At 38.9% G+C, this 24619-nt stretch overlaps 1 protein-coding gene across 2 annotated transcripts; it reads right to left on the bottom strand.

Moving 5' to 3' along the window:
- Positions 1-341: 341 nt before the first annotated feature.
- On the bottom strand, positions 342-24182 carry HMGCS1 (3-hydroxy-3-methylglutaryl-CoA synthase 1). Of its 2 annotated transcripts, XM_007961508.3 has the most exons (11): positions 24056-24181; positions 18555-18613; positions 9427-9884; positions 8921-9046; positions 7907-8071; positions 6643-6808; positions 5643-5813; positions 5018-5124; positions 3784-3909; positions 3408-3571; positions 342-2159 (listed from the first exon to the last, which is right to left on the bottom strand). In XM_007961508.3, exons 3-11 carry the CDS (start codon positions 9872-9874, stop codon positions 2070-2072), a joined length of 1563 nt encoding a protein of 520 aa, XP_007959699.2. In that variant the 5' UTR covers positions 9875-9884; positions 18555-18613; positions 24056-24181; the 3' UTR covers positions 342-2069. The 2 variants fall into 2 exon arrangements, with proteins under 2 accessions (XP_007959699.2, XP_007959698.2); XM_007961507.3 differs by lacking the exon at positions 18555-18613 and having other exon boundaries at positions 24056-24182.
- Between the last annotated feature and the right edge of the window lie 437 nt (positions 24183-24619).

Genomic DNA, 24619 nt, shown 5'->3' with positions numbered 1-24619 from the left:
TTCATAAATATTTATAGCAAAGTCTACACATGCTTGCCACCCAATATGAGAGTTAATTTATTTGTTTCAAGTGTAAGAATAATTATCAGTGTAAATTCCTCCATTCTAGATGAAAAGCTCCTTAAAGAGAAGACCACACATCTTGTACATTTTTAAATTTATGCCTTAAACAGAGCACCTTGCTTATATTAGGATTTCAAATGTTTGTGAAATGATAAATGAATGGAATGAGTGAATGAACTGAAATGAAATTAATGCCCATATTTAAAAATAGAATAATAGCTGATTTCTTGCCTAAGTTGTTAGTTCAAGAGTGAAAAAGAATACTCAAGTATCTGAAATATTTCTCTAAAACTTTATTTCAAAGTTATTCACCTCACCGTTAATAAGGTGTATGATTAATGCTCTGTGCCAGTATTTGCAGGCCTGCCCATTGCCGGCAATGAACTTTGAGAAAACCCATTTCCTGGCACCCAAAAGTTAAATTACTCTTTTCAAAACATACCGATCTCCCCAACAGTTGCAAAAGTATTACATGCACCATTTTCCCACCATTCTTTAAATCAGAACTTACATTATTAATCTATATCAGTGAATGTTAAATGAAGTCATTTTAACAAATTATGACTGTACAAATCAAAATACTACTAGTTAATATTAGACAAGAGTATCTTACAAACACTACATTACATATTACCTTGCAATCTGAAACATTACATTTCATATTTGTGTGTTTATTTTAGATAACTGAAACTTCACAGAATTTAACAGCAAATAAAGTTTAAAAAATTTAGTTCTGTACATTAGTTCCAACTATCTCTATTTTACAATCTATAAGGCTCATGTCATAGTTCAGCACCAAAAAGATCTACACAAAACTGTTTAACCAATCTTCTTATCCATCCTGGTGACAGTTTTTGTTTGTTGTCGTCTTTTTTTTTTTTTTTTTAAGGTAAAAGTACTACTTCAGACCTTGAAGTGGAATACTTCTAGTCAGACTAGGTAAAAACTTGTGTTGTACCTTATTTTCACTGAACAGATACAGGAAAAAAAAAAAAAAAGGAAAAGAGCTGTGTTACACCATGAATTTAGGTTGTCAGCCTATATGTTGAATTTATAACACTGAAGCATCAGAAGTAAGCTAATAATGCCTTGCCTCTATTCTTCCCTTCCACTTTAAATTTTTAAAAAGGTAACCAGAAAAAATGTTTCATTTATTCTTTAAAATAAGGTGCAAAGAAGGACTGCAACAACAAACTTCCTCATCCACACCTCCAACAACATCTCACTGTTGTTCAGCATAATCTACCATGAACTGATTCAGGGGCACAACTAGAGTTATCTTCACAGCTCCTGAAGGTACCATGTTTTCTATACCAGAAGCCTGTTCAATGGCAGTGTTTCTCTGTTCAGAGGTCATTACAATAACTTTTGTCACTGCTGGCCTGGACTTAACATTCCAGATTCCAGAGCCAGTGTTTTATTGTCCCACCTTTTTTCTTCCTCTTTAGGATTTATCAATTTTAGAAAAAGGGCATGTTTGTCTTGCTATTTTCAAAGGGTTTATGCATATCACATTTTACCCCAATTTGACCACAATGGGGAATGTGGTCACATTCCCCAAGCTAGAAATGTTTTTCAAAAACCACAGGTACTTGCTGTAATCTTGTTGTTCAAAGTACAAAATTCTTACATGTTAAAAAAATTCTTAACTGGAGATTAGTACCTCTGCTTTCTTCTGACAGAAGTACACAATTCATTATAGCATGTTTAAAAACCAAACATCATGCATACGAATGGCCAAAGAGGTATGAAGTTTTACAGAGCCCTTAACATCATTCGAGTACATTTGGCATTGGCCAGACCACAACAGGAAGTATGTCAGCAAATTGAGCAAAAAGACTTTCCCAAGTACACGATAGTGATCCAGGCTCCATGTCAGTCACATAAAAATTTACGTAACACGTAATCCTTTAAAATTATCCCCAGATATCCCATTCCTCCAACCGTTCCCATCCTCCCACCCCATGCCCACCCCCACCCTGAAGTCTTGCACCTCATAGAGTATCTTAATGTTCCCCGTTACTAATGACAGCTGCTTCAGGTTCTGCTGCTGTGGCAGGGAGTCTTGGCACTTTCTTAGCAGGGCTTGGAATATGCTAAAATGAAAGGAAAAAAGTTGATGGCTCTTATGATTCTTTCCCCCCCAAGAATCATGGCACCAATTAAAGTTTCTGTAAAGAAACTTAATAAAGGACAACTCTGGAGAAGTTTATGCTAAATATATATTCTATATAACTTTTCAAGAAGGGAACTAAATATCAATTTTTCACCTTGTGGTGAATTTAGTATACAATTATCCATATAGGGGGAGAGAGGAAGCCTGCCACAGAGACCCACCACATACAGTATTTTACTTGTTACATCTTGTATTTGCAACTCAAACACTGGTGGTTTGACTTGCTACCTAATTTGCATAATAGCAAGAAGCAAGACTATCCATTTACCAAACTTGTAATAAGCAGATAAATAAGTAGTTTCAAGGTTATAAAGTCCTTAGTTTATAACCTAGTTTCAACACTTACTAGCTATAATCCTGGGCAAGTAATGTAACTTCTTGGAGGCTCATCTCTAAAGGGAGGACAGTATCATTTATAAACTTCAAGGAGGTTGTTGTAAGGATTAAATAAGAAAACGTAAGTAAAGTGCCTAGCATGTAACAGGAATTCAAATTATAGCTATGATTGTTACTTCTTGACAATGTGAGGACAGATTTTGACCATGATCTAGGATGAGATGTGAAAGGATCCTTGTCCCTCTACTCCATCTCTTACCAAGACACACCCCACAAATGAACCTTCTCTCTACATCCATCTTCCTTTAAATCCTGGTATCCTTAATAAAACCTAGTTATATACTGCATATTCTTTCTTTTTTTTTTTTTTTTTTTGAGATGGAATCTTGCTCTGTCGCCAGGCTGGAGTGCAGTGGTGTGATCTCAGCTCACTGCAACCTCTGACTCCCTGGTTCAAGTGATTCTCCTGACTCAGCCTTAGTGGGCATATGCCACTAAGCCCAGCTAATTTTTGTATTTTTAGTAGAGACAGGGTTTCACCATGTTGGCCAAGATGGTCTTGATCTCCTGACCTCATGATCCGCCTGCCTCAGCCTCCCAAAGTGCTGGGATTACAGGCATAAGCCACCGCACCCGGCCTTTACTGTATATTCTTAAAATATTAATAATTCAAATGCAAAGCACTTTATACAATTGGAAATAGTACAGCTAGAATCTACTCCCAGAGCCCTTACTATGAATTACTCTTCTTTACTGACATTTATTTAAGTTGCTAAATCCCAGTTAGGTCTCCTAAACCCTAAGATACGGAGATAGGAACTCTTTTACTTACCTCAGTTGCTGTGTTTGAATGCACAAGTCCTACTCCTTCATCCAAAGTGTCATCATTTGGAGTGGGACGCCGAGCGTAAGTTCTTCTGTGCTTTTCATCCACCCTAACTAAGTACCATGTTCCTTCAAAGAGTGAATCTATTGAACCCTGGGGAATATAGTTGACTAAAGGAAAGGGAGAGAATATCTACAATTAGTTATGATATACAACTCATCTGGTAATAAAACTAAAGATAAGTTTCATATATCCCAGTAATTTTCACTGACATCAGATTAGTACTGAGTAAAGTCTTGACATCCTTATCTTATATGTAGCATCCTTAATGATATCAGCCCTCCAAATAAGCTTTGGGTTAAAGAACATTTAATATTTTTACCCAAATGATGGGTGTCCTCTCTGAGCTTCATATTTTCAGCGAAGACATCTGGTGCCACACAAGTTCTTGAATCAAGTCTTGATTTAAGATCACATAAACTTGCTGTTATTTTATCAAGAGCAGACCCTAAAATAGTAAATAATTCCAACATTAAAAGACTTTAAAAAAAAATCATGTCCAAAAGAAGCCTAAGTAAAATGTTGCCAAATGAGATAAAACAACTTTTCATTTTTGTTAAAACTACTGGCTATTGATTAGTTAAAAGATAAGATACCTATTTGACAAATCTCCTATGATCTCAGACTGGAAATCTATTATTGAGTATCCACCACTAGACAAGTTAGGAAACAGGTAGAATTTGAAACTATAAATAACTTGTCTACAATTAATTCATGGTATAATTATTTTATTATTATTATTTTTTATAGAGATGGAGTCTCACTATGTTGCTGAGGCTGGCCTTGAACATCTGGCCTCAAGCAATCCTCTCACCTCAGCCTCCTGAAGTGTTAGGATTATAGGTGTGAGCCATTGCACCTGGCCCATGGTATAATTTTTAAAGTTATGTCAAGTTTTCATCAGTTTATCTCTACATTTTTGCTCATTGCTGCTCAGGGAAAGCACAAACATGACCTTAAATATAGCCAGGACCATAAGCCTAAAAAAATTAGATAACTTAATCCTATCCTTTATCCAGATAAAGTAGAATTTTTTTTTTTTTTTTTTTTGGATAAGGTAGATTTTTAGGGCAGAGTGTAAAAATCTATTGAAGAAGTAATGAAGACTAAAATATTGTAATGATCTGTAGGACAGATTCAGGTGCTCACTTGAGAAGCCTGCAGAAGCCTGCAAAATCAACTTCCCCACAGTAGTTTTCAATACATTCTTTTTTTTTTTTTTTTTTTTTTTTGAGACAGAGTCTCGCTCTATCACCCAGGCTGGAGCACAGTAGTGCGATCTCAGCTCACCACAACCTCGCTCTCCTGGATTGAAGTGATTCTGCTACTTCAGCCTCCCGAGTAGCTGGGACTACAGGTATGCACCACCTCACCTGGCTAATTTTTTGTATTTTTAGTAGAGATGGGGTTTCACCATGTTGGCCAGACTGGTCTTGAACTCCTGACCTCAGGTGATCTGCCTGCCTCGGCCTCCCAAAGTGCTGGGATTACGGGTTTGAGCCACTGTGCCCGGCCTCAGTTCATAATACATTATTTTTGAAAGATTCAGCCCTTACCTGGTGTAGCATCTTGTGTGACTTTAAGAGAGTACAGAGTGGCAGCCAAACCAGAACCATAAGAAAACACTCCAATTCTCTTCCCTGCTAATTGCTGAGGTGAGTACCTATGTAGGGTGTAACAATAGTTAAGAAGTTTGATCCAAAGCTACAACGTGTGGGAAGCTATACAAGTAGCAATAAAAATTCAGGCTATAAGTTAAAGTAGAATCTAACTTAAAGTTTTAAAGATATAACTCAAAGTGTTAATATTACAGTAGGGAATCTAACTTAGTTTTAATATTGCAGCATGTGAGTTTTCATCTTGTGGGGAATGACAGAGCTTGTGAAAGTCATGCCACAAAACAAGTTACTTCATTAACCAGGTATTTGTAGTTCAACTGTAGGTCAAGAACAAAAAAAACCATGGAGCCAGGAAAGCCAGTATGAAATTAACAAATACTTCTGGAAGAACTGTAGCCTCAACCCATACATCCTTCAAGTCAATGGACAATAGCAGATTAGAGAGCCTCAAGATAAAATTTTCTGTGATCTACCACCAACATGCTTGACACCAGATTTGGTCTTAGAAATCTAACATCTACCAAATAAGGGGAGTTAAGTAGTAGGTGAAATTTATACTTACTGTGCTAGAACAGATGCAAGGGAACCATATACTGAAGATGTGTACATATTTCCATTTTGATTTGATACAAGTAAAGATGCCTTTGTTTTCTGACTGAAGAGTTCAGAGCTAGCCTTCATAAATGCCTTCTCCACATCTCTATCAAAGTAGGTGTCTTCTAATTTAACATCCCTGAAAGATTTATTTTACAGTTTTACAGTGTTCAAAGCCTATGTTTTTATTACTCTAAACAACAGCCTAATTAGGATTCAAATCTTTAAGTGTATATAATTGTTTTCCCATTTATTAAAAGCCAAGTAGCAGCAATCTAATTGCTATAGAAATCATAACAGTTGTACATATATGGTTCTTTTTCTCAAAAGTTTTCATAAGCAAGTTAAGACTGTTTGATTTGAATAGGTTAATAGACCTGCTGTAGCTTTACTGGCAGTGAATAGAATACTATTTCAAGTTCACAATAATATTTATTTAGTTAGAAAAGTCATGGTATTACAGGAGCCAAGTTTTAAAAGTCACAGATAATTTTATCAGATAGAGAAAGGACACACAAGAGATACGGGGAGAAACAGAATGAGTTGAACACGCATAGCATGCTAGGGAGCCTAAAGTGAGAAAAAGGCAGGTGGAGTACAAAAGCTGACTTCATCTGTGGCAGTGTGCAGGATGGAAAAGGACATGGGGGCAGGGGTGCTGAGAGAGGCAAGGAGTTAAGAGGCTGCTGTAGTGAATATAGGCCCTTGTGCAGTTATTTTATCGTGACAACATGAATGCAGCTGAAAGAAAGAAATCAGAAAATCTGAATAGAAATGTCTAAATAATTTGTGCATGAAAGCTACCACCTCTCTGGACTTAGATTCTTCACTGATTGAGACACATAGATTAGACCAGATGACTTCTAAGATCCTTCTGACTCAATTTCTCAGTCTGTACAAATAACAGCTTAACAGATATTAAAAATGCTATAATATAGAAGGAAAAAACTCATAAGAGCTCCTCTTACCCAAAGGCTTCCAGGCCACTATAGATACTATTTTTATCTCTATTCTGGTCATTAAGGAAGTCATTCAACAACATCCGAGCTAGAGATTTCTGAACCAGTTTACAATATGGTGAGTGAAAGATCATGAAGCCAAAATCATTCAAGGTAAAATCTTTATCATTTCCCTCTGAAAGAGAAGTCCAAGGAAACTATGAAATTCATATAAGCCATGAAATCTTAAAGTTTGACTTTAGAATAAGGCTAGGATATTTTTATATGTTTAAACAGCAACCACAAATATACTGTATAATGAAACCTCTCTATACCTTAAAATGTACATTTAAAAAGACACTCAAAGATGAAACAATATATACCATGTCACTAATTTTCAAATTTAAGAGTCATACATATTAGCAGGTTACATAATCAATTTAGTGGGTCAGGATTCGGAATTTTTTTTTTTTTAGTAGAAGAGTATTTTAAAAAACAAAATACAGTAGAAAAATAGCAAACTGCATAACTTGCAGCAAGGGTAAGTAATGTCATGACATTTTTGTTTCAGTCTGGCATACACATACAATGTAACATGCACTTCTTACTGTGGGTCCTAATAAAAAGTTAGAAAACCACCTTTCTGTTAATGTATACTGCAAGAATGATTCTTATCCAGAGCCACTAAATTCACTGATATTTTCACTGAATATGATTTTTAACCCTTTCTCATAACCTCTAAAAAGCAAAGCTGGACTATAGAAAAAGTATACTTTATGTAATAATGTGTTAAGATAGCATTAACTCAAATACTGTCCTTTCAGTGCCTCAACAAATGTCTAGATTAATGACAACGGTAAAAAAAATACAAACTCACAGGTCAAGTGCAAAGAGATTATTTTTGGGGGAAGATCACTTTAGTAATTCATTTTCATTAGTTTTCCCTGAATCACAACTGTAGTCCAAAACCTTCTTAAAATACCTCTCTCAAAAAAACAAAATTCAAGTTACCTTCTTTTACTCCACTTTGATTTTCTTATAAGGGGTAAACCGACCTGAATATTTTTGCAGAGATATACCTCAGTTTCAAAGTTTACCTCTTCTAGTAAATTACACTTTCCCAGAAACTACGGGAAAATGCTGTTTGGTGAATGAGGAATTAATGGTAAAAGGACATTAAATGAAGAAAGCCCACAAAGTAGTTGCTTACTAAAGATACCTTACACTGCTCTCAACTGGTACATTACACTGCTCTCAACTGATCCCAAAACCAAGGAAAATGGGTAAAACTTACCTTTCTGCCACTGGGCACGGATCTTTTTGCAGTAGACAGAATAGCAGCGGTCTAATGCACTGAGGTAGCACTGTATGGAGAGTTTTCCATCTACTATAGGATATTCAGATAGCATATCAGGCTTGTAAAAATCATAGGCATGTTGCATATGTGTCCCACGAAGCCCTATTGGAACCAAAAAGGAAGATGTCTATATATTTCTGCTTCTTGATGTCTGTATGCTAGTAAGTATATTGAATTATCTAAGGACTTTTCTTAACTATCTGATCAATTCTCACCACTTACAGTAGAGAAATCACAAGGTGAAGCCAATAAAAGTGAAATGATACATAACAGTATCCATGGACAGTCCTAAGACTCCTTTGGTATACAACTTTTCAAGCCAGTTTCATAACTCTAACAGAGATCACAGTTACTCTACTACACTGAAGACAAATTAAACTTGCCACTGACTAAGCAAGTTACTATTTATCACTTAAACCCTACATTAACCCACTTCTCTGTAAAGTGGGGATGAAACCACCTACCTCATAAAACTGCTATAAAAATTAAATACAGGCCGGGGACAGTGGCTCATGCCTGTAATCCCAGCACTTTGGGAGGTTGAGGGGAGCAGATCACCTGAGGTCAGGAGTTCCATACCAGCGTGGCTAACATGGTGAAACCCTGTTACTAAAAATACAAAAAATTAGCCAGGCATGGTGGAGCATGCCTGTAATCCCAGCTACTCAGGAGGCTGAGGCAGGATAATCACTTGAACCCGGGGTCACAGGTTGCAGTGAGCTGAGATCATGCCATCACACTCCAGCTTGGGCAACAAGAGCGAAACTCCATCTCAAAAAAAAAAAAAAAAAAAAAGAAAAGAAAAACATAAATACAGTAACACACATAAAGCTCTTAGCAAGTAGTACCTGCATTTAATGACCATTAAGTAAGTGACAGCTCCTATTTCTATTTTCAACTTTCTCAGCATACTGTGCTAAAAAAACCAAAAATGCTTTCCCAAGCACTTACCTCGTTCAAAAATTAAAGGAGCATTTGGCCCAATTAGCAGAGCTACTGCTCCAACTCCACCTGTAGGTCTAGCATTTCCTGTGGCATATACCGCAATATCTCCTGCAACTACCAGGGCATACCGTCCTGAAAAATATTTTTTGTTATTTCACAAGAAGGAATTCAACACTATAACCATACATGGAAACTGAAGTCTGTTATATTTCCCCCAGAATATGCTTTTCCCATCTTTGATAAAGAAAGAAATGCTCTAATTTTTTTTTTAATTCATCTGCCAAGGCTCTGTCATCTATCTGACTAAATTTTGAATAGACCATTTGTCCTACAAGATTAGATAACCAATTCACAATTCAGATAACAACAGACAGGTATAATATCTTTCTTAATATATCCAAACAAGTATAAATTACAGAAGTTTGCATATTGCATTAACTAAAGTGTCATTTGGGTCTATTGAATCTCAGAAAAAAATTTTGGGGGACGAGGGGAATAGGCATGTAACATACCATCCCAAGAGCTGGATTCAATCCAGTTAACAGCATTGAAGACAGCAGCTGTGCCTCCATAGCATGCATTAGTTGTGTCAATTCCTTCTATATCGGTATTCCCAGACTCTTCAAACAGCTGCATCAAATTAGTCTTCACAGACTTTGATTTGTCGATGATTGTCTCTGTTCCAACTTCCAGCCGCCCAATGCAATCATAGGAAAGGTTATTTCTCTCCATAAGATTCTGAACCACAGTCATGCAAAGAGAGTTAATATCTTCTCTATCTGTGCAGAAGCCCATTTTGGCCTGGCCCAAGCCAATGGTATACTTTCCAGCATCTACGCCATCATATTTTTCCAACTCTGCTTGATCAACATATTGAGAAGGAAAATAGATCTCAAGGGCAACAATTCCCACATCTTTTGGCCAGCAAGCTTCCGCATTCAAAGGAAGCGATCCAGGCATGGTGAAAGAGCTTTAGAAAGGAGAAACAGAAAAAAACATTGTATTAGGTTATAAGTTGCTGGTTTTCAAGTTTGAAATTGAGAAATAGATATTAAGAGTTTAGCAATCACCTGAAGTATTAGTTTAGTTTCTTTAAGTTTAGTATTTAGGGCAGTCAATTGTGTACATGTGAAGTAGCAATTATTATACAAATGGAATATTATCATTTAAAATTATAGTCTTTTAGAAACGCTTTCATTTTATTCAAAATTGGGCATCTCTAGATTTAAAACATGATTATTAGAGGTAAACAACACTCAAATAAGATTTTCTACATTGTAAAGAACTGTAAGATAAAATACAATGACAATTTAGAAATACGGCTGACAAATCAGAATTACCTGACCACCTGAAAGTTTAAATAAATCAGGCCGGCATGGTGGCTCACGCCTGTAATCCCAGCACTTTGGGAGGCCTTGGCGGGCAGACCATGAGGTCAGGAGATCAAGACCACCCTGGCTAACACAGTGAAACTCCGTCTCTACTAAAAATACAAAAAAATTAGCTGGGCGTGGTGGCGGGCGCCTGTAGTCCCAGCTACTTGGGAGGCTGAGGCAGAAGAATGGTGTGAACCCAGGAGGAGGGGCTTGCAGTTAGCCGAGATCTCACCACTGCACTCCAGCCTTGGTGACAAAGTGAGATTCCGTCCCAAAAATACATACATACATACATACATACATAATTTATTCATCACAGATAAACCAGTCCTCTTTTTTAAAAAAGGGACTAAAAAGTGGTGTCTAGATTTACTTACCAATAGTAACAAAAATTGCTAGCTACACAAGACCATTGTTGGGCACTTAACCTATCAGAGCTTCAGCTTCTTCAACAGGTTGTATCAGTCAGGAAAAGAAAAATTACTCCAGATATTTCAAACAGAGGGGAGTTTTAATGCAGGGAAATAGCTACAAACTTGTTGGCTGGGCTGGAAGAACAAAGTGGGAAAGGTGGTTTTCAGATCCCATGAGCCTGCACTCCTGCTGAAGCTGCTAGAGCTACAGTACTAGCACCTCTGCTGCTGAGCTGGAACCCAGAGACCCAAAGTCCCACTGTTGCTGCTGCCACTGACAAGAACAAGACAGGTACCTTCTTCCCACCTTCTAATCTTTCTTGAGTACTTCCATCAGCCCTCTAACCAGAACCCAGATGGCATAAGAACCAATGAAATGTAGTTGTGAGGCTCCGAAGAGTGGCACACCTCCTCAGTTTTAGAGAAAGAATCCTAAAACCTAAAATTCTACAACTCAATTTCCTTTTTAGTTATGACATCACTGGATGGTGCCACTTACGTGGCAGAATTTCATTGACCCAAAGGTCTTGGTTTATGAGTTACCTGGGCTGAACTGATTCATGAACATTCTGTATCACTTGTCAACCCACCACTAATTTGATACTTAAAAATGAAAGCCAAATCCTATATTTATGTCATTTGTCCTCTGCCACTCTGCAATTAAAGGTCTTAAGGGGCCAGGTGCAAATGGGAGGCTGAGGCAGGAGGATCACTTGAGACCAGGAGTTCAAGATCAGCCTAGGCAACACAGCAAGACCTTGTCTCTACAAAATTTTTTTAAAATGAGCTGAGCATGGTGGTGCATGTCTGTAGTCCCAGCTACTAGGGAGGCTGAGGCAGGAGGATCACTTGAGCCCAGGAGTACAAGGGTGTAGTGAGCTGTGATTGCACCACTGGGTGACAGTGAGACCTTGTCTGTAGAGGGAAAAAGAAAAAAAAAAAAAAAGACTTAAGAGATACCAGTTGTGTCTCCCTTCCAAACAGAAGAATTGTTTTTGTTTCTTTTTTTTCATTCATCCAAACAATATCAACATGTTACATGCTAAACATTATGGATGTTTAATGGGAGACTTCCTTATCCTCCCAAATATTCACTATTTTATGGGATAATAAGAGAAAAACGCATAATAATAAACAGGTAACAACATTGAGAGTCACATTATATAATGGAGAACTACCTAACCCAGCCTGGTGGTAGGGCAAGGAGTGTTAGGAAAATCATCCTGGTTATAGGGGCCTAACTTGAGCCCCAGGAATGGGTAGGAGTAAGCAGTAACGCACTGAAGAAATGGAGGGTAGTAGATTTTCAACAGAGTGGACAGCATGAAGAAAGGCAGACTACAAGGAATTACAAAAAGCTTTATTTGTCTGTTGGAATGAAACATGAGCCCCAGTGAGTAGATCAGGTAAATAATAGATTAGGATAACTAGGTAAGGGTTAGGTCATGAAGGTTCTGGTATACTGATGTTGAAGGCTTCAAATTTATCATGAAGACAGTAAGAAGCCATCGGAGAGTTTTAAAAAAGGAATAACATGGTGATATTAGTTGTCAGGTCAGTGTTTTTCCAACTCCGGAATCGATTTAGTGGATGGCAAGCACACATTTAAAAAAATGAAACAGAAAATAATACAAGATATAGAATTGCATGGCACAGGGTAAACGTAAAGATTTTTCTTGAATCAACCTTTTGTTTTAATTATTCATACATACATAAAGTATACATAAGTTGCAATACAAAGCATATTTTTTTTACTGGGGGCCACAGTCAAAACAGTTTGACAGCCACTGTTTTATCATCACTAACGCTGTTTTACAGTCACTGGTGCTGTGAATGGTTGAGTTAGGAAGCTGACATGGCAGTCCAGATAAGACACGGGTCATGAACTAGAGCAATTACTATGTGTGGAGTGAAGAGGAACAGCCTCCAAAAATATGGAAAAAGCAAAAGAACTAGCAGAAACTGTAACTGACTAAATGTTAGGGAAAGAAGAAAATGTATAGAATTCCAAATTTCTATTCTCAAGTGTTTTATCACTTGACAAGCACACTGCCAGATACACTAAATGAACAGAGACCCTCTCCACTTTGTTCTACCCCACTTCTTCCACACAAACCCTGTTTCCTTTATGCCCTTTTCCCTGGTAAGTGGAGTTCAGCCACACCAGCGCTCAGAACCACCACTGAGGAAGTGAAGAGATCAGGCTCAGACAAGCTGCTTTCATTCCTGTCATTTCACAAACACCTCCATACATTTTTCCAGTTTGGTCTTCCTATCTACTTCCTTCTTATATGGGACTTAACACAAGATTCTTAACTTTCATGTATGCAATTTATACTAGAAAACACACAAAGAGAACTATACTAAAGTCAACAATCAAGGCTAAATGCTAAATACTACCCAATCTTTCCCCATCTTACAACTATTTACCTACATAATCCTCCCTCTACTCTTTACTCTCAAATTATTATATTCTTTATCCAAAAAATTTAGTGCTTTCTTCAACAACCCACCTTGTGCTTCTGCTTATTGAAATCCTTTATAGCCCTAGATCACATAGGTCACATTTTACCCATGAAACCTTTCTAAATTACCTTTTGCATTTCTTGCTTGTCCTTCTACACCATCATACTTTGTCAATTAAAAGTCACTTTCTTGGGTAACATTTCAGAAACTGGGATTCCTCTTACAATTGCTATCAGACAGAAGCCAATTATGATGCTGTCATTGCTTACACATGGGACAATAACAAAACTGCCAGCATGACATTTGCAGCTGACAGTCAACAGCCTGAAAGAAATTCTCAGATATGATACTGAAGCACTCATTTCACACTCTAGGAACCAAACGGACTGGGAAGGAAGTAGAAGGTGGTGAATCCCTAAGCAGGAGTCAAAGTAGGCTGGCTTTGCATAATCGCGAAGCTGAAGGTCAGCACCATAAGCTTCCCATTCGTTTTTGGGCTCTTGAAAGGAATGCTACATCACCAATTCTCTTGGCTGCACAGAGGATGTTTAATGGAAAATTACAGGTATTAATAACTCTGACTCCAAAAACAATTCAGAAGGCAGACTCTAAATATGTGAAATTTAGCAATTCTTTGTGTGTTTTCCATCTTATTGAATATGCAAGTGACACATGACAAAAATCTATGTCTAACTCTAAAAGAGCTCTTTAAAACATTCTAAGTAATCAAAAAAGCATTGTATCTTAATTTAATTGGCAATGAAACATCTTAAATTTATTATATCCCAGATTCTTCAGATAGTACAAAATACAGCATTCAGTGCTTCAACTGTGTTACTTCCCAAATATCTGCCTGTATTATGGATTGAATGTCTGTATTTCCCCACCAAATTCATATGTTGAAGCCTTAACTCTCAATGTGATGGCATTTGGAGATGGGGCCTTTGGAAAATAATCAGGTTTAGATGAGGTCATGAGGATGGGCCCTCATGATGGGATCAGCACCCTTATAAGAAGATACCACAAGAGTTTGCTCATGCTCTCATACTCTCCCTGTGCCATGTGAGGACACAGCCACTTGCAATCCAGAAGAGCCGTCATTGGGAACCAACCACGCTGGCACTCTGACTTCCAGACTAAAGACCTATGAGATCATAAATACCTGCTGTTTAAAACACCTACTCTATGGTATTTTGCTGTGGCACCTAAGCAGATTAAATAGTCTGGTCACCTCAACTACATCCAAGTTTCTTAAGGTCTTCTCATGTCTTAGACTACCGTATGGCCCATTTTACCAGACATAGTATATATACTGCTGCTACTCAATTCCACAATGGAAAGGAAAACCCCTAAACACAACAATCTACTTCCCAATTATATCCTCTTAATTCTTAAAGTACTGGCCATATTTCTGTATTCAATACAGGAAAAACAATGTCATCACCAACATTCAGGGACAGGAGCATAAAGAAAGACTAAGGGAAGTTCATTCTTGTTAAAACCTAAAGCTGGGGAGGATAAAGATAAGGCTTTTACATTCCTACTCCATTCATCCTCAACTCCTTTCCTGTGTCTACAACTCAGATGGAAGACTACTGATTTTCTTGATATGAGGTGCTTGAAATGCTCTACATCTATCCTTACTCTGAGCCTCAACAAACTTTTCCCATCAATTTTTTGATAAAGTTGGTTCCCACTTTGCTGAAGTTGAAACGAAAATATAAAAGGGCTGTCTAATATGCCACTAGGCATGAATTCTAAGTTTATAGTAAAATAAGATACCGGATAGTCCACCAGAAAGTGCCCTACAACTACTGTTGCCAGAAAAAGACTAGTCCATAGGCATATAAGCTGCTACATATGATCTCTTAAGTCACTGAAGTAGGAGTAACCACCTTCCCAGCCTTTCCCACAAGGCTACCCTTTAGATTATTTTCAACTCTTCAAACTGCTTTAAACATGCTGAAGACAGTATGGTCTTCCTTGCCTGGCTCAGTTGTTTTTAACACTATTGGAAATAAAATGAACAGGTTAATATACCGTTTTGAAGGTATAAACCAGTTTGCAATATACTTGTACTCACTAATAAATTCAGTTTAGTCTTTTAAGAGCATCACGCAGCAACACTGGCAACATATTTAATTATCCTTGTAATGCTTGTACAATTCTCTATAAAATAAAGCTATAATGCAAGGCTTCAATTTCAGAATTAATCTGTATTTGTCATAGTCTGATGAGCACTGATCAATTCTTTATATTATAGTACTCCTAAAATAAGGTACAACTCTATGACTCCTAAATGTCCTACATTAACTACATGACTTGTTTCATTTGAAAACAAACAAACAAACAAAAAATGTAGGTTAACTAAAATAACCCACATACATCAAATGGAAAGTGAATCACAATTCTGACCTTGATGGAAAAAATCATTTTTACATTGTCCAACTCAGTCAATATTACTGATCCTCTGAGGGTTTCTGACAGCCAATGTTTTTTCCCATTATGTTCTTGGTAAAAAGCCATCTAATCTGAAATATTTAGCCTTTGGTTCAAATTGAGAAAAGAGAGTAAGTTGACAGGAAAATTAATACAGAGAAATAACTGCTTTCATGACATTTAGAAGAACAGAAAATTGTTTCTGGTTTCAAATGTTACTTTTTGAGACGGAATTTTGCTCTTGTTGCCCAGGCTGGAGTGAAATGGCATGATCTCAGCTCACTGCAACCTCCGCCTCCCAGGTTCAAGCGATTCTACTGCCTCAGCCTCCCAAGTAGCTGGGATTACAGGTGGATGCCACCACACCCAGCTGATTTTGTATTTTTAATAGAGATGGGGTTTCACCATGTTGTTCAGGCTGGTCTCAAACTCCTGACCTCAAGTGATCCACCTGCCTCGGCCTCCCAAAGTGCTGGGATTGCAGGCGTGAGCCACCGTGCCCAGCAAATGTTACTTTTAACTATCCTATTGAGGATGTGCTCTTACACTGCCCTTTCAAATGCTCTCACAAATATGGCTAGATATAGCTAGGTATAAATTAGGTGAAAAAAAGACTAGCTATAGGTCTGAGGTGCTCACATTATGGTATTCACTCTTTACCCTATCAGAGAATAGAATATTTTGGTTAATTCACTATTTAAGAATAAAGAGGCCGGGTGTGATGGCTTATGCCTGTAATCCCAGTACTTTGGAAGGCCTAGGTGGGCAGATCACTTGAGGTCAGGAGTTCAAGACCAGCCTGGCCAAAATGGTGAAACTCCGTCTCTACTAAAAATACAAAAATTCACTGGGTATGGTGGCGGGCATCTGTAATCCCAGCTACTTGGAAGGCTGAGGCAGGAAGGCTTGAACCTGGGAGATGGAGGCTGCAGTGAGCTAAGATTGCACCACTGCACTCCAGCCTAGATCACAGAGTGTGACTCCATCTCAAAAAAAAAAAAATTTTTTTTTAATTTAAAAAAAAAGAGACAAATCACAAAAATTTTCTAAGTAGAATATAATTTTAAAAATCTGAGGGTTAAAAAACTTACATATGTTTTTAATTTTTTGCAGATAATGCATTTTATTTTTCAGAGTACTATATTCACCATAAAATAAGTCTAAGGAGAATAATGAAGACTCTGTAATTATAATAAAATATATACATTTTTTAAAAAATTCCATCCTTAAAAAAGGAGAGAAAAGGCAACTTTCAGAGAACTTTGTAAACCTTTCAAGTTTTCCAACAAAGCAGTACCAAGAGACGACTAAAGTCTTAAACAAGTCTCATTTAAGTGAGGGCTCACTCCCTCTGGTGGACAAAAGAAACTCCATATCCTATTTCCAGAGTCAGTAAAGCAAGATAAGGAAGCCTTGTTAATGTTTTCTGAATGCTTCCTGCCTACAATACATAAAAGACCTATATAGTTATTCTGAGAATAAATCTGGAAATGAAAGAGAACTGGAAAGGGGAGAAAAAGGGGAGGGAAACTAGCTGATGATACTGGTGTAAGGGAAGTCCTAATCTAGCTCCTCAATGGCTGTGTTGGGGAAGGACTTCAGCATCAGTCCCTCCTAATTGAGCTCTGCCTCTGCTCTCTTCTCTATCATAGGCCAACAGTTCTTTCCAAACTGCATATCTAACCATTGTCAAGATGCTGCAGGTTGAGCATTCCTAATACAAAAATGCAAAATCTGAAATGCTCCAAAATCTGAAACTCTTTGAGCACCAACATGATGCTCAAAGGAAATGCTCATTGGAATATTTTGGATTTTCAGATTAGGGGTGCTCAACTGGTATGTTTTCTCAAATATTCCATGATTCAGAAAAATCCAAAATCTTTAACGGTGCTGGTCCCAAGCATTTCAGATAAGGAAAATTCAATAACTCTGCCAAGTTTCTCTTCTACTATTAAGGCTTAGCCTCTCTGCATTAAACAAGGAGCTTTTGGAGAGCAGGAACCGTGCTTTTTTCATTTTTGTGTCCCTGGTACCCAGCCCACTGTTTGGCATATGGTAGATGCTAATGTTGAATAAATGAAATTGCACTAGACTTCTAATCTAACGTCATTAACATCCATAGGAAATCATAATCTTGAAATACAAGAAAAGCAGAATCGTAAGAGAAGCACTCCCTGGCAATATGAGAAAGCACTGGCTGCAAATAATTAGATTACCAGTTGAAATACATTTGCAATTACTGTCCATTCTCACATAATTTTTTCTTTTTTGAGACAGAGTCCCACTCTTGCCCAGGCTGGAGTGCCGTGGCGCAGTCTCGGCTCACTGCAACCTCCGACTCCCGGGTTCAAGCGATTTTCTTGCCTCAGCCTCCCAAGCTGCTTGAATTATAGGCACCTGCCACCATGCCCAGCTAATTTTTTTGCATTTTTACTAGAGATGGGGTTTTACCATGTTGGCCAGGCTGGTCTCGAATTCCTGACCTCAGGTGATCCGCCCACCTCAGCCTCCCAAAGTGCTGGGATTACAGATGTGAGCCACTGCGCCTGGCCCATTCTCACATAATTTTAAACATTCATCCACAGCCCAGATACATATCTTTTGAGGCTGTAATTTAAAAAGCATTACTGGCAGACATGCTTACCTCTGATTGTTTCTGATTAAGTAGTTCATGTAGTTACATTTTATTATATGCAATTTTTCTCTTATGAGTGAACGCTAATTTTTAAAATTTGTTTCTAGATTTTAAACATTAGTCTAATAAACACAAAATTAGTCTCCTGAAGCATTACAGCATTAACAAAATTTTAAAGATAAGGCAGAACCCTAAAAGGGGTTTTAAGAACATATGGCACAAACAAATTGTTATTCGCTCTAGGATACCAAAATTTCTTCCTTCCATTAGAGAGGAATACTTTCCTTAAGTAGCATGACAGGATGCCATACCTGTGTGAAGGATAGAGAACTGCAGTCTCCAGGTCTGTCACTGTTTCCTCCTTCGGGCACTAGGAATTTCAAATAAGAACTGCTTTTAAAGTTACAAATCACTACCCAAATTCAAATACTAATGAATCCAACTCAAAGTGAGTTAAAATAAGCAATTCCTTATCCAACTACATTATGCAGAATAGAATTTGACATTTGCTTAGAAAACACATACTTAAAGCTTATAACACATTTTCCACCTGATTTTCTTAGCCCTTTTAGTGATAGGTTCTGTCCTGGTAATAAATGGATATAAGAAGATCACTATTGTGGGAAGGAAAAAACAAAAAACCTCAAGGAAATAAGAAGCCCATGTCACCAATTGAGGCTTTAAACCAAGGTTTTCAAGAAATGGAGGAAAGGAATATAAACAAGTTGTAACGAGTTAGCAAACTCCTAGAGTAAAGAGATCTATGCATTCAAGAGCCTGCACTGCATATAAGAGATTGTGGCTTTGGCACCAATTTTGGACCTCAGTTTCCTCATCGATAAAATGAAGCTAATACAGTTGCCCTCCTCAGATCATTGTGAAGGACTGCTGAGATGGTAACATACGTGAAGACACTTTGTAACATAAAGCACTAATACATTGAATATTACCTTAGTTCTTATACAAAGGTATTTTTTCTAGCAAGATCTAAACATTTTCAACACTGCCACCTTCACCCTCCAAACCTTTTAGAAAGTGATTTTCCCCCTTAGTGCTTATGTTAAAAAATTAAGCATTTAGACACAGGACCATTAAACATTATTATGTAAATTAAGTAGAAATAATTTTCGAAGGTGACTGGAACATATTCTTCAGTCCATCTATTTTGAAAGACTGTTACTTGAGATGACAGCTTCTGTGTTTAACACAGCATACACCATTTCCTCTGCTCTCTATTTAATTACTGGCAAATTTAGCATCTGCCCTTAATGAATTCACTGGTGACTACATTCAGATGTTATTAGTATTTAGTAAAGCTTTACTTTATTTACATAATTACATAATTTAAGAGCTCCTCACAGCCATACTTCATTGACTAAGTTTACTACCCACCTACCCCCACCGCCCCGTGAAAAGAAATAGATCTTAAGTTTTGTAGGCAAAGACTACTACAATATTCCAAAAATGTCTCTACAGTATTATATATACTTTGAGAAAATAACCTATCTTTTGTTCTTTATTATCTCAAATTATGCCTTTGTCTTCTGCAAATTAAGCAGACTACAGAGACCAGTTCTTGAAAAACATGATTCCTTCTCCATGTTAAGACTACTTAAATAATATTTCTTCTTGATGTTCATGTATGTATATGCATTTGACACTGCTTGTGACAAGGAAATTTTCCTTGAACTGCCTATATTCCCTCAATTTTTTTTTTTTTTTTTTTTTTTTTTGAGACAGGTGTCTCTCTGTCACCCAGACTGGAAGGCAGTGGCATGGTCACTGCTCACTATAACCTTGACCTCCCAGGCTCAAGTGATCCTCCTGTCTCAGCCCCCCAAGTAGCTGGGACTACAGGTGCATACCACGATACACAGCTGATTTTTGTATTTTTTGTAGAGATGGGATTTTGCCATGTTGCCCAGGCTGTTTTCCAACTCCTGGGCTAAAGCAATTCACCCACTTTGGCCTCCCAAAGTGCTGGGATTATAGGCATGAGCCACCTTGCCTGGGCTACTCTTTCTATTTTGATTACTTAAATTGGAAAGAGAGGTTAGGTGGGAGAGACACAGAGAACAAAGAAGAAACAAATAGAAGATTCAGACAGAACTGCTGTGCTACTTAAGGATTTCTCCATTCTGGCTAAACCAGTATTGCCAAAGTCTCAAGCAGATGACAAGCTTATTTCTAACAGGTCTTTTCAGAGTAAGTGACAGAGGGAATCAACATGGGTCAAGAAGCAGTTAATGAAGGGCAAGTAGCTGGGCAGGTTACCGCAAAGCAGGTTTGCAGACTCCTGGGATAAAATATAGGCACTTTGAGTCGGGCAAAGACTAAAACACAATAATGATAAGAATTGTCTAGGGCCAATCAGATTTATGCAATGATGGTTTCTTCTGGAGTTTACTCAGGGTTCTGAATACCTCCTTCTGGCTCCCTCCTTAGCCTTGATTCAAACAAGTGGTTGGAGAAGTTCATCACCTACACATTTTAGTATATAAACTATAAAACATAAACAGTTACCTGTTGATCTTTCTCATTGTTACAGGAGATAAATCTAGGAAATTAAGAACAAGTTGGCAACCTTTCCTCCTTAGGAGCAAGCAAGTAAAAACTAATGTTAAGAAAGACTTGCTCAAACCTGTACACTCTGGTATAGTTCTCCAAGTAAAAAGCATGGACATTCCTGCCTCCTCCCAGGAGGAGGTCTGCCTATCAGAGATTCTACTCATTTTCAAGGCCCTGTTCTAAGTCACCTCTTCCTGGAAGGTTTCCTTGATAAATCACACAGAAAATAAGTTTTCTAATCAGGGACCTGCACTTCTACAGAGGTAGGTCATTCATACCCAAGTCTACATAGCCTACTCTCTATGGAAAACTAGTTATGGGCAGTCTTCTTATCCATACAGGATTCCTACACTTCTATTGGGAGAGGGGCTATATATTTTGATTTTTTGAAATCCCTTTGAGATCTTGAAGTAAAGGGTACTCAATTGCTGTATTTTTCAGTGGCTGAATTTGGAGTTATAACTATTAGAGGACAAATCTTTTCGATTTAATACTTGTAGCAGCCCTCAGTAGTAAGTGCTTTCTGCTATCACTTTTTTTTTTTTTTTTTTTTTTTAAAATTTGTTACTGCTCCTTGCAGAGCAGGGCTCCCTATAGGCAGCGTGTCCAGAGTAGGCACCATAGTGTCTAGTTTAAAGAAACTGGCTCTCTACTGCTATGGTTCAAGGCAAATGGTTTCAATGTTCACAGATTCCAAGGTGAACAATGTAAGAAGCCCATATGGAATCAGAAAACATTTGTTGGTCTTACAATCATTCCCATATGCACCCACACACAACCACAAAGCCTGCAAAGATGAAGACAAGACTTCAAGCTTTCAAAGAGTAGCCTCTCCTCTACTGGTGTAACTACACTCAGTTGACAGACACTAAGTCAACATCAACACACACCATGCATTAGGATGAAGAGATTAAGAATCTAGCTCTAGGCAGGCGCAGTGGCTCATGCCTGTAATCCCAGCATTTTGGGAGGCTGAGGCGGATGGATCATTTGAGGTAAGGAGTTCAAGACCAGTCTGACCAACATGGTGACGCCCCATCTCTCCTAAAAATACAAAAAAATTAGCTGGGTGTGGTGGTCTGTAGTCCTAGCTACTCGGGAGGCTAAGGCAGGAGAATTGCTTGAACCTGGGAGGCGGAAGTTGCAGTGAGCTGAGATCACCCCGCTGCACTCCAGCTTGGGAGACACAGTGAGATTCCGCTTCAAAAAAAAAAAAAAAAAATATATATATATATATATATATAGTACTATCATTAGGACAGGTAATATGTATCGCAGCCTTTTAAATCTATACTACCTTCTTGAAAAACATAAAAATATCACACATCCTTCTACGATATTTGGTTCCACAGTAACCCAGCATAAAATTATAAGGCTATATTCCTTTCTAAATGAAACTAATTGGAGATTTTGATATGTAGCAAAACAAACTTCTCAAGCCACATCTCATATCCAATTCTGGATTCTGGAAGATACAACCAGGTTTTAAATGATTCTAGAGGACCCAGGAAACCCATGTTACAACAATATCTAGGGTTTTTGCATTTATTTCTTCTGAGAAAAGCTATCTAAGTCAAAATCTCAAAATCAATCCACAGTTAAAAGAAACAAGATGTAAAAGCAATCTGGAGGAATATTTAAGATGAGAAACAAAATTAAAACAAGGCCCAAATGATGTGGCCTATGTCTCCAAACATAAAATATCCTTTTACACTCCCTCCCCCCAGCATAGGTCATACCTTCTGAGTGCTGGGGTTACTGATGTTTATACTAGAATTGAGCTGAACTAGACTACAGTTGAATAAAGGGCAAACTTACAAACTTAGGTGAGAATTATCTACAAAGGTAGACACAAAGAAAGCCTTTCTCTCTTCCCATAAGGTATGCTATCCCTGCTCCCTTCTCCACACAAAAATAACTGAAATTTTAAAATAAAGTTTAAAGAACACAAGCTGCTTAGGTGTCTCAAGTGCAAAGAACCACTGACACGGAAAATGTTAAGGACTTTCAACTGCCTCTCATCTAATAGTATCTGTGCAATAAAGTCCAAAACCCATCTCAGAAGAAAAAATCTGTTAACTCTAGGAGCACTTCCATTTGTCTTAATTTTGTTGTTTATCTTGTCAATTGTTTTTCATGATTCATGCCTGAAACAGAGCAAATGTTAGTTAGCAGCAGCCAGAACACATCATCCTACTGCAGCAGGTGGCAAGATCATCCTCGGGAAGGTGGGGAGCTGCAGCAGAGGTGAGCGGTGAAAGCAGCCAGTGATGCCTTAAGGTTAAGGCCACAGGGACAAACATGACAAACAGGCACAACCTCACATTATCTGTCCCCCAAATCCCTCCTCCAGAGTGGATCAGAATAATCATTTCTCTACCACTGGTCAAGGCCGGACATGCATTTTCAAAGACTCCATATACTTGCTTTGAAATATCCTTAGCTTAATCTAAAACCTATTTGTGTGAGGACCCTGTGAGTGCCTGCCCATTACATTGTATCACCTAAAGCTAGTCCTGAAGGTATTAGCAGGAGGGAGATGTGGGATTTCAGAACACCAAGGAAGCCTATTTTTTAAAACGCAGACATAAAAAAAATACGGAGGCACGAAGGCGGGAGGCAGTGATCTATGCGATTTGAAGCTAGTACAGACTGAGCCCCAATACTTAGCCAGGTCTAAATCACGGTTGTGAACGCTTTCTTGCACCTGAGCTGAGGAAGAAAAGTAATTCTACCCACTTCCCTTCTTTCCATCAACTCTATATGTGGCAGCAGGACACACCCCCTACGAACCTACCAGCCTGTCTAAAGAGGATCTTACCCATCCTTTGGCGTCCACCCTTAACCAAGGCTCTGGAAACGCCTCGGCAGCCCAACTCTCTTCTCTACCCTCCTGACACCCCCCACTTCCCTCTAGGCGGTCACAGCTGCCTCTCTGGCACCTCCAATTCCTATGTCGTTAGAACACCTAGACCTCAACGCCCTCTCGCGTTCTCCCCTCCGCGACTCGCCTGTGTCCTCGGCTCTTCTCAGATCCGCTACGGTCGGCCTCAGGTCCCTGGCGAGGGAGCCCCCGCCCGGCCCCACTCACGGTGCCCCATCCTCCCGGGCAAGGTCCCTGCCTCCGTCCTGACCCAGAGCCCCAGCTCCTTCGGGCCTAGTCAAGGACACCGCCTCCGTCTAGCCCACACACGCCCGCTGCACCTCCGCAGCCTAGCTCTACTCCACCGCGCGGGACACTCACCAAGCGTGACCGAGAGGCAACAGAGGAGAGGGAGTGAGCCACGAAAGAACAGTCCGCGGCGCCTCCCCTCAGCCACCAGCTTTATAGCCGCCAACCCACCCGACTCCGGCACCGCCGAGAGTCGCTGGGAGGCGGGACGGTGGCTCCAGCAGCCAATCACGGCCAGTAGAGTTGCCCTGCAGCGCCCGCCCCCTAGTCCGGCTTCTACCAATCAAAAGGAAACTAGAGGCGGTGACTCACTAGGATTTTCCCTCGTGGCTGGAAGGGCGGGGGGAAGGGGCGGGGACAAAGTCTCAGGGCCGAGGAAGTGGTGTGAGAGACTGACGTGGGGTGGCACGAGAGCCAACTTGCCAATGACGGAGCAGCAAGAGACGGCGAGAGCCAACGGGAGCGGAGTGAGAGATTCTCCGACCAATTGGGGCTAAGTGAGAGGAGATGCGAACCAATGGGTACTCCGCGTCCCACCACTGGAGAGATGGTCAAGTGTGGGAGGCGAGTTGGTCCCAGCTTGGGAGTCTGTCAGGTTGCCTAGCAACCAGAGCTAGGCTTCACCTGAAAGATTTC

This window comes from Chlorocebus sabaeus, chromosome 4 (assembly GCF_047675955.1).
Source record: "Chlorocebus sabaeus isolate Y175 chromosome 4, mChlSab1.0.hap1, whole genome shotgun sequence".
NCBI classification, from domain to species: Eukaryota; Metazoa; Chordata; class Mammalia; order Primates; family Cercopithecidae; genus Chlorocebus; species Chlorocebus sabaeus.
The sequence above is the reverse complement of the archived record's forward strand: the minus strand, read 5'-3'. Positions and strand labels throughout refer to the sequence as shown.

Excerpts from the sequence above, each read along its gene's own strand:
- HMGCS1 (XM_007961507.3), bottom strand. The coding sequence starts at position 9,874 with ATGCCTGGATCGCTTCCTTTGAATGCGGAAGCTTGCTGGCCAAAAGAT. Across the intron at positions 5,814-6,642 it reads AGTGGCCTGGAAGCCTTTGG|GGATGTTAAATTAGAAGACA; the intron begins GTAAGAGGAGCT and ends TAAATCTTTCAG. Across the intron at positions 3,572-3,783 it reads AGAGGACACCCATCATTTGG|TCAACTATATTCCCCAGGGT; the intron begins GTAAAAATATTA and ends CCTTTCCTTTAG.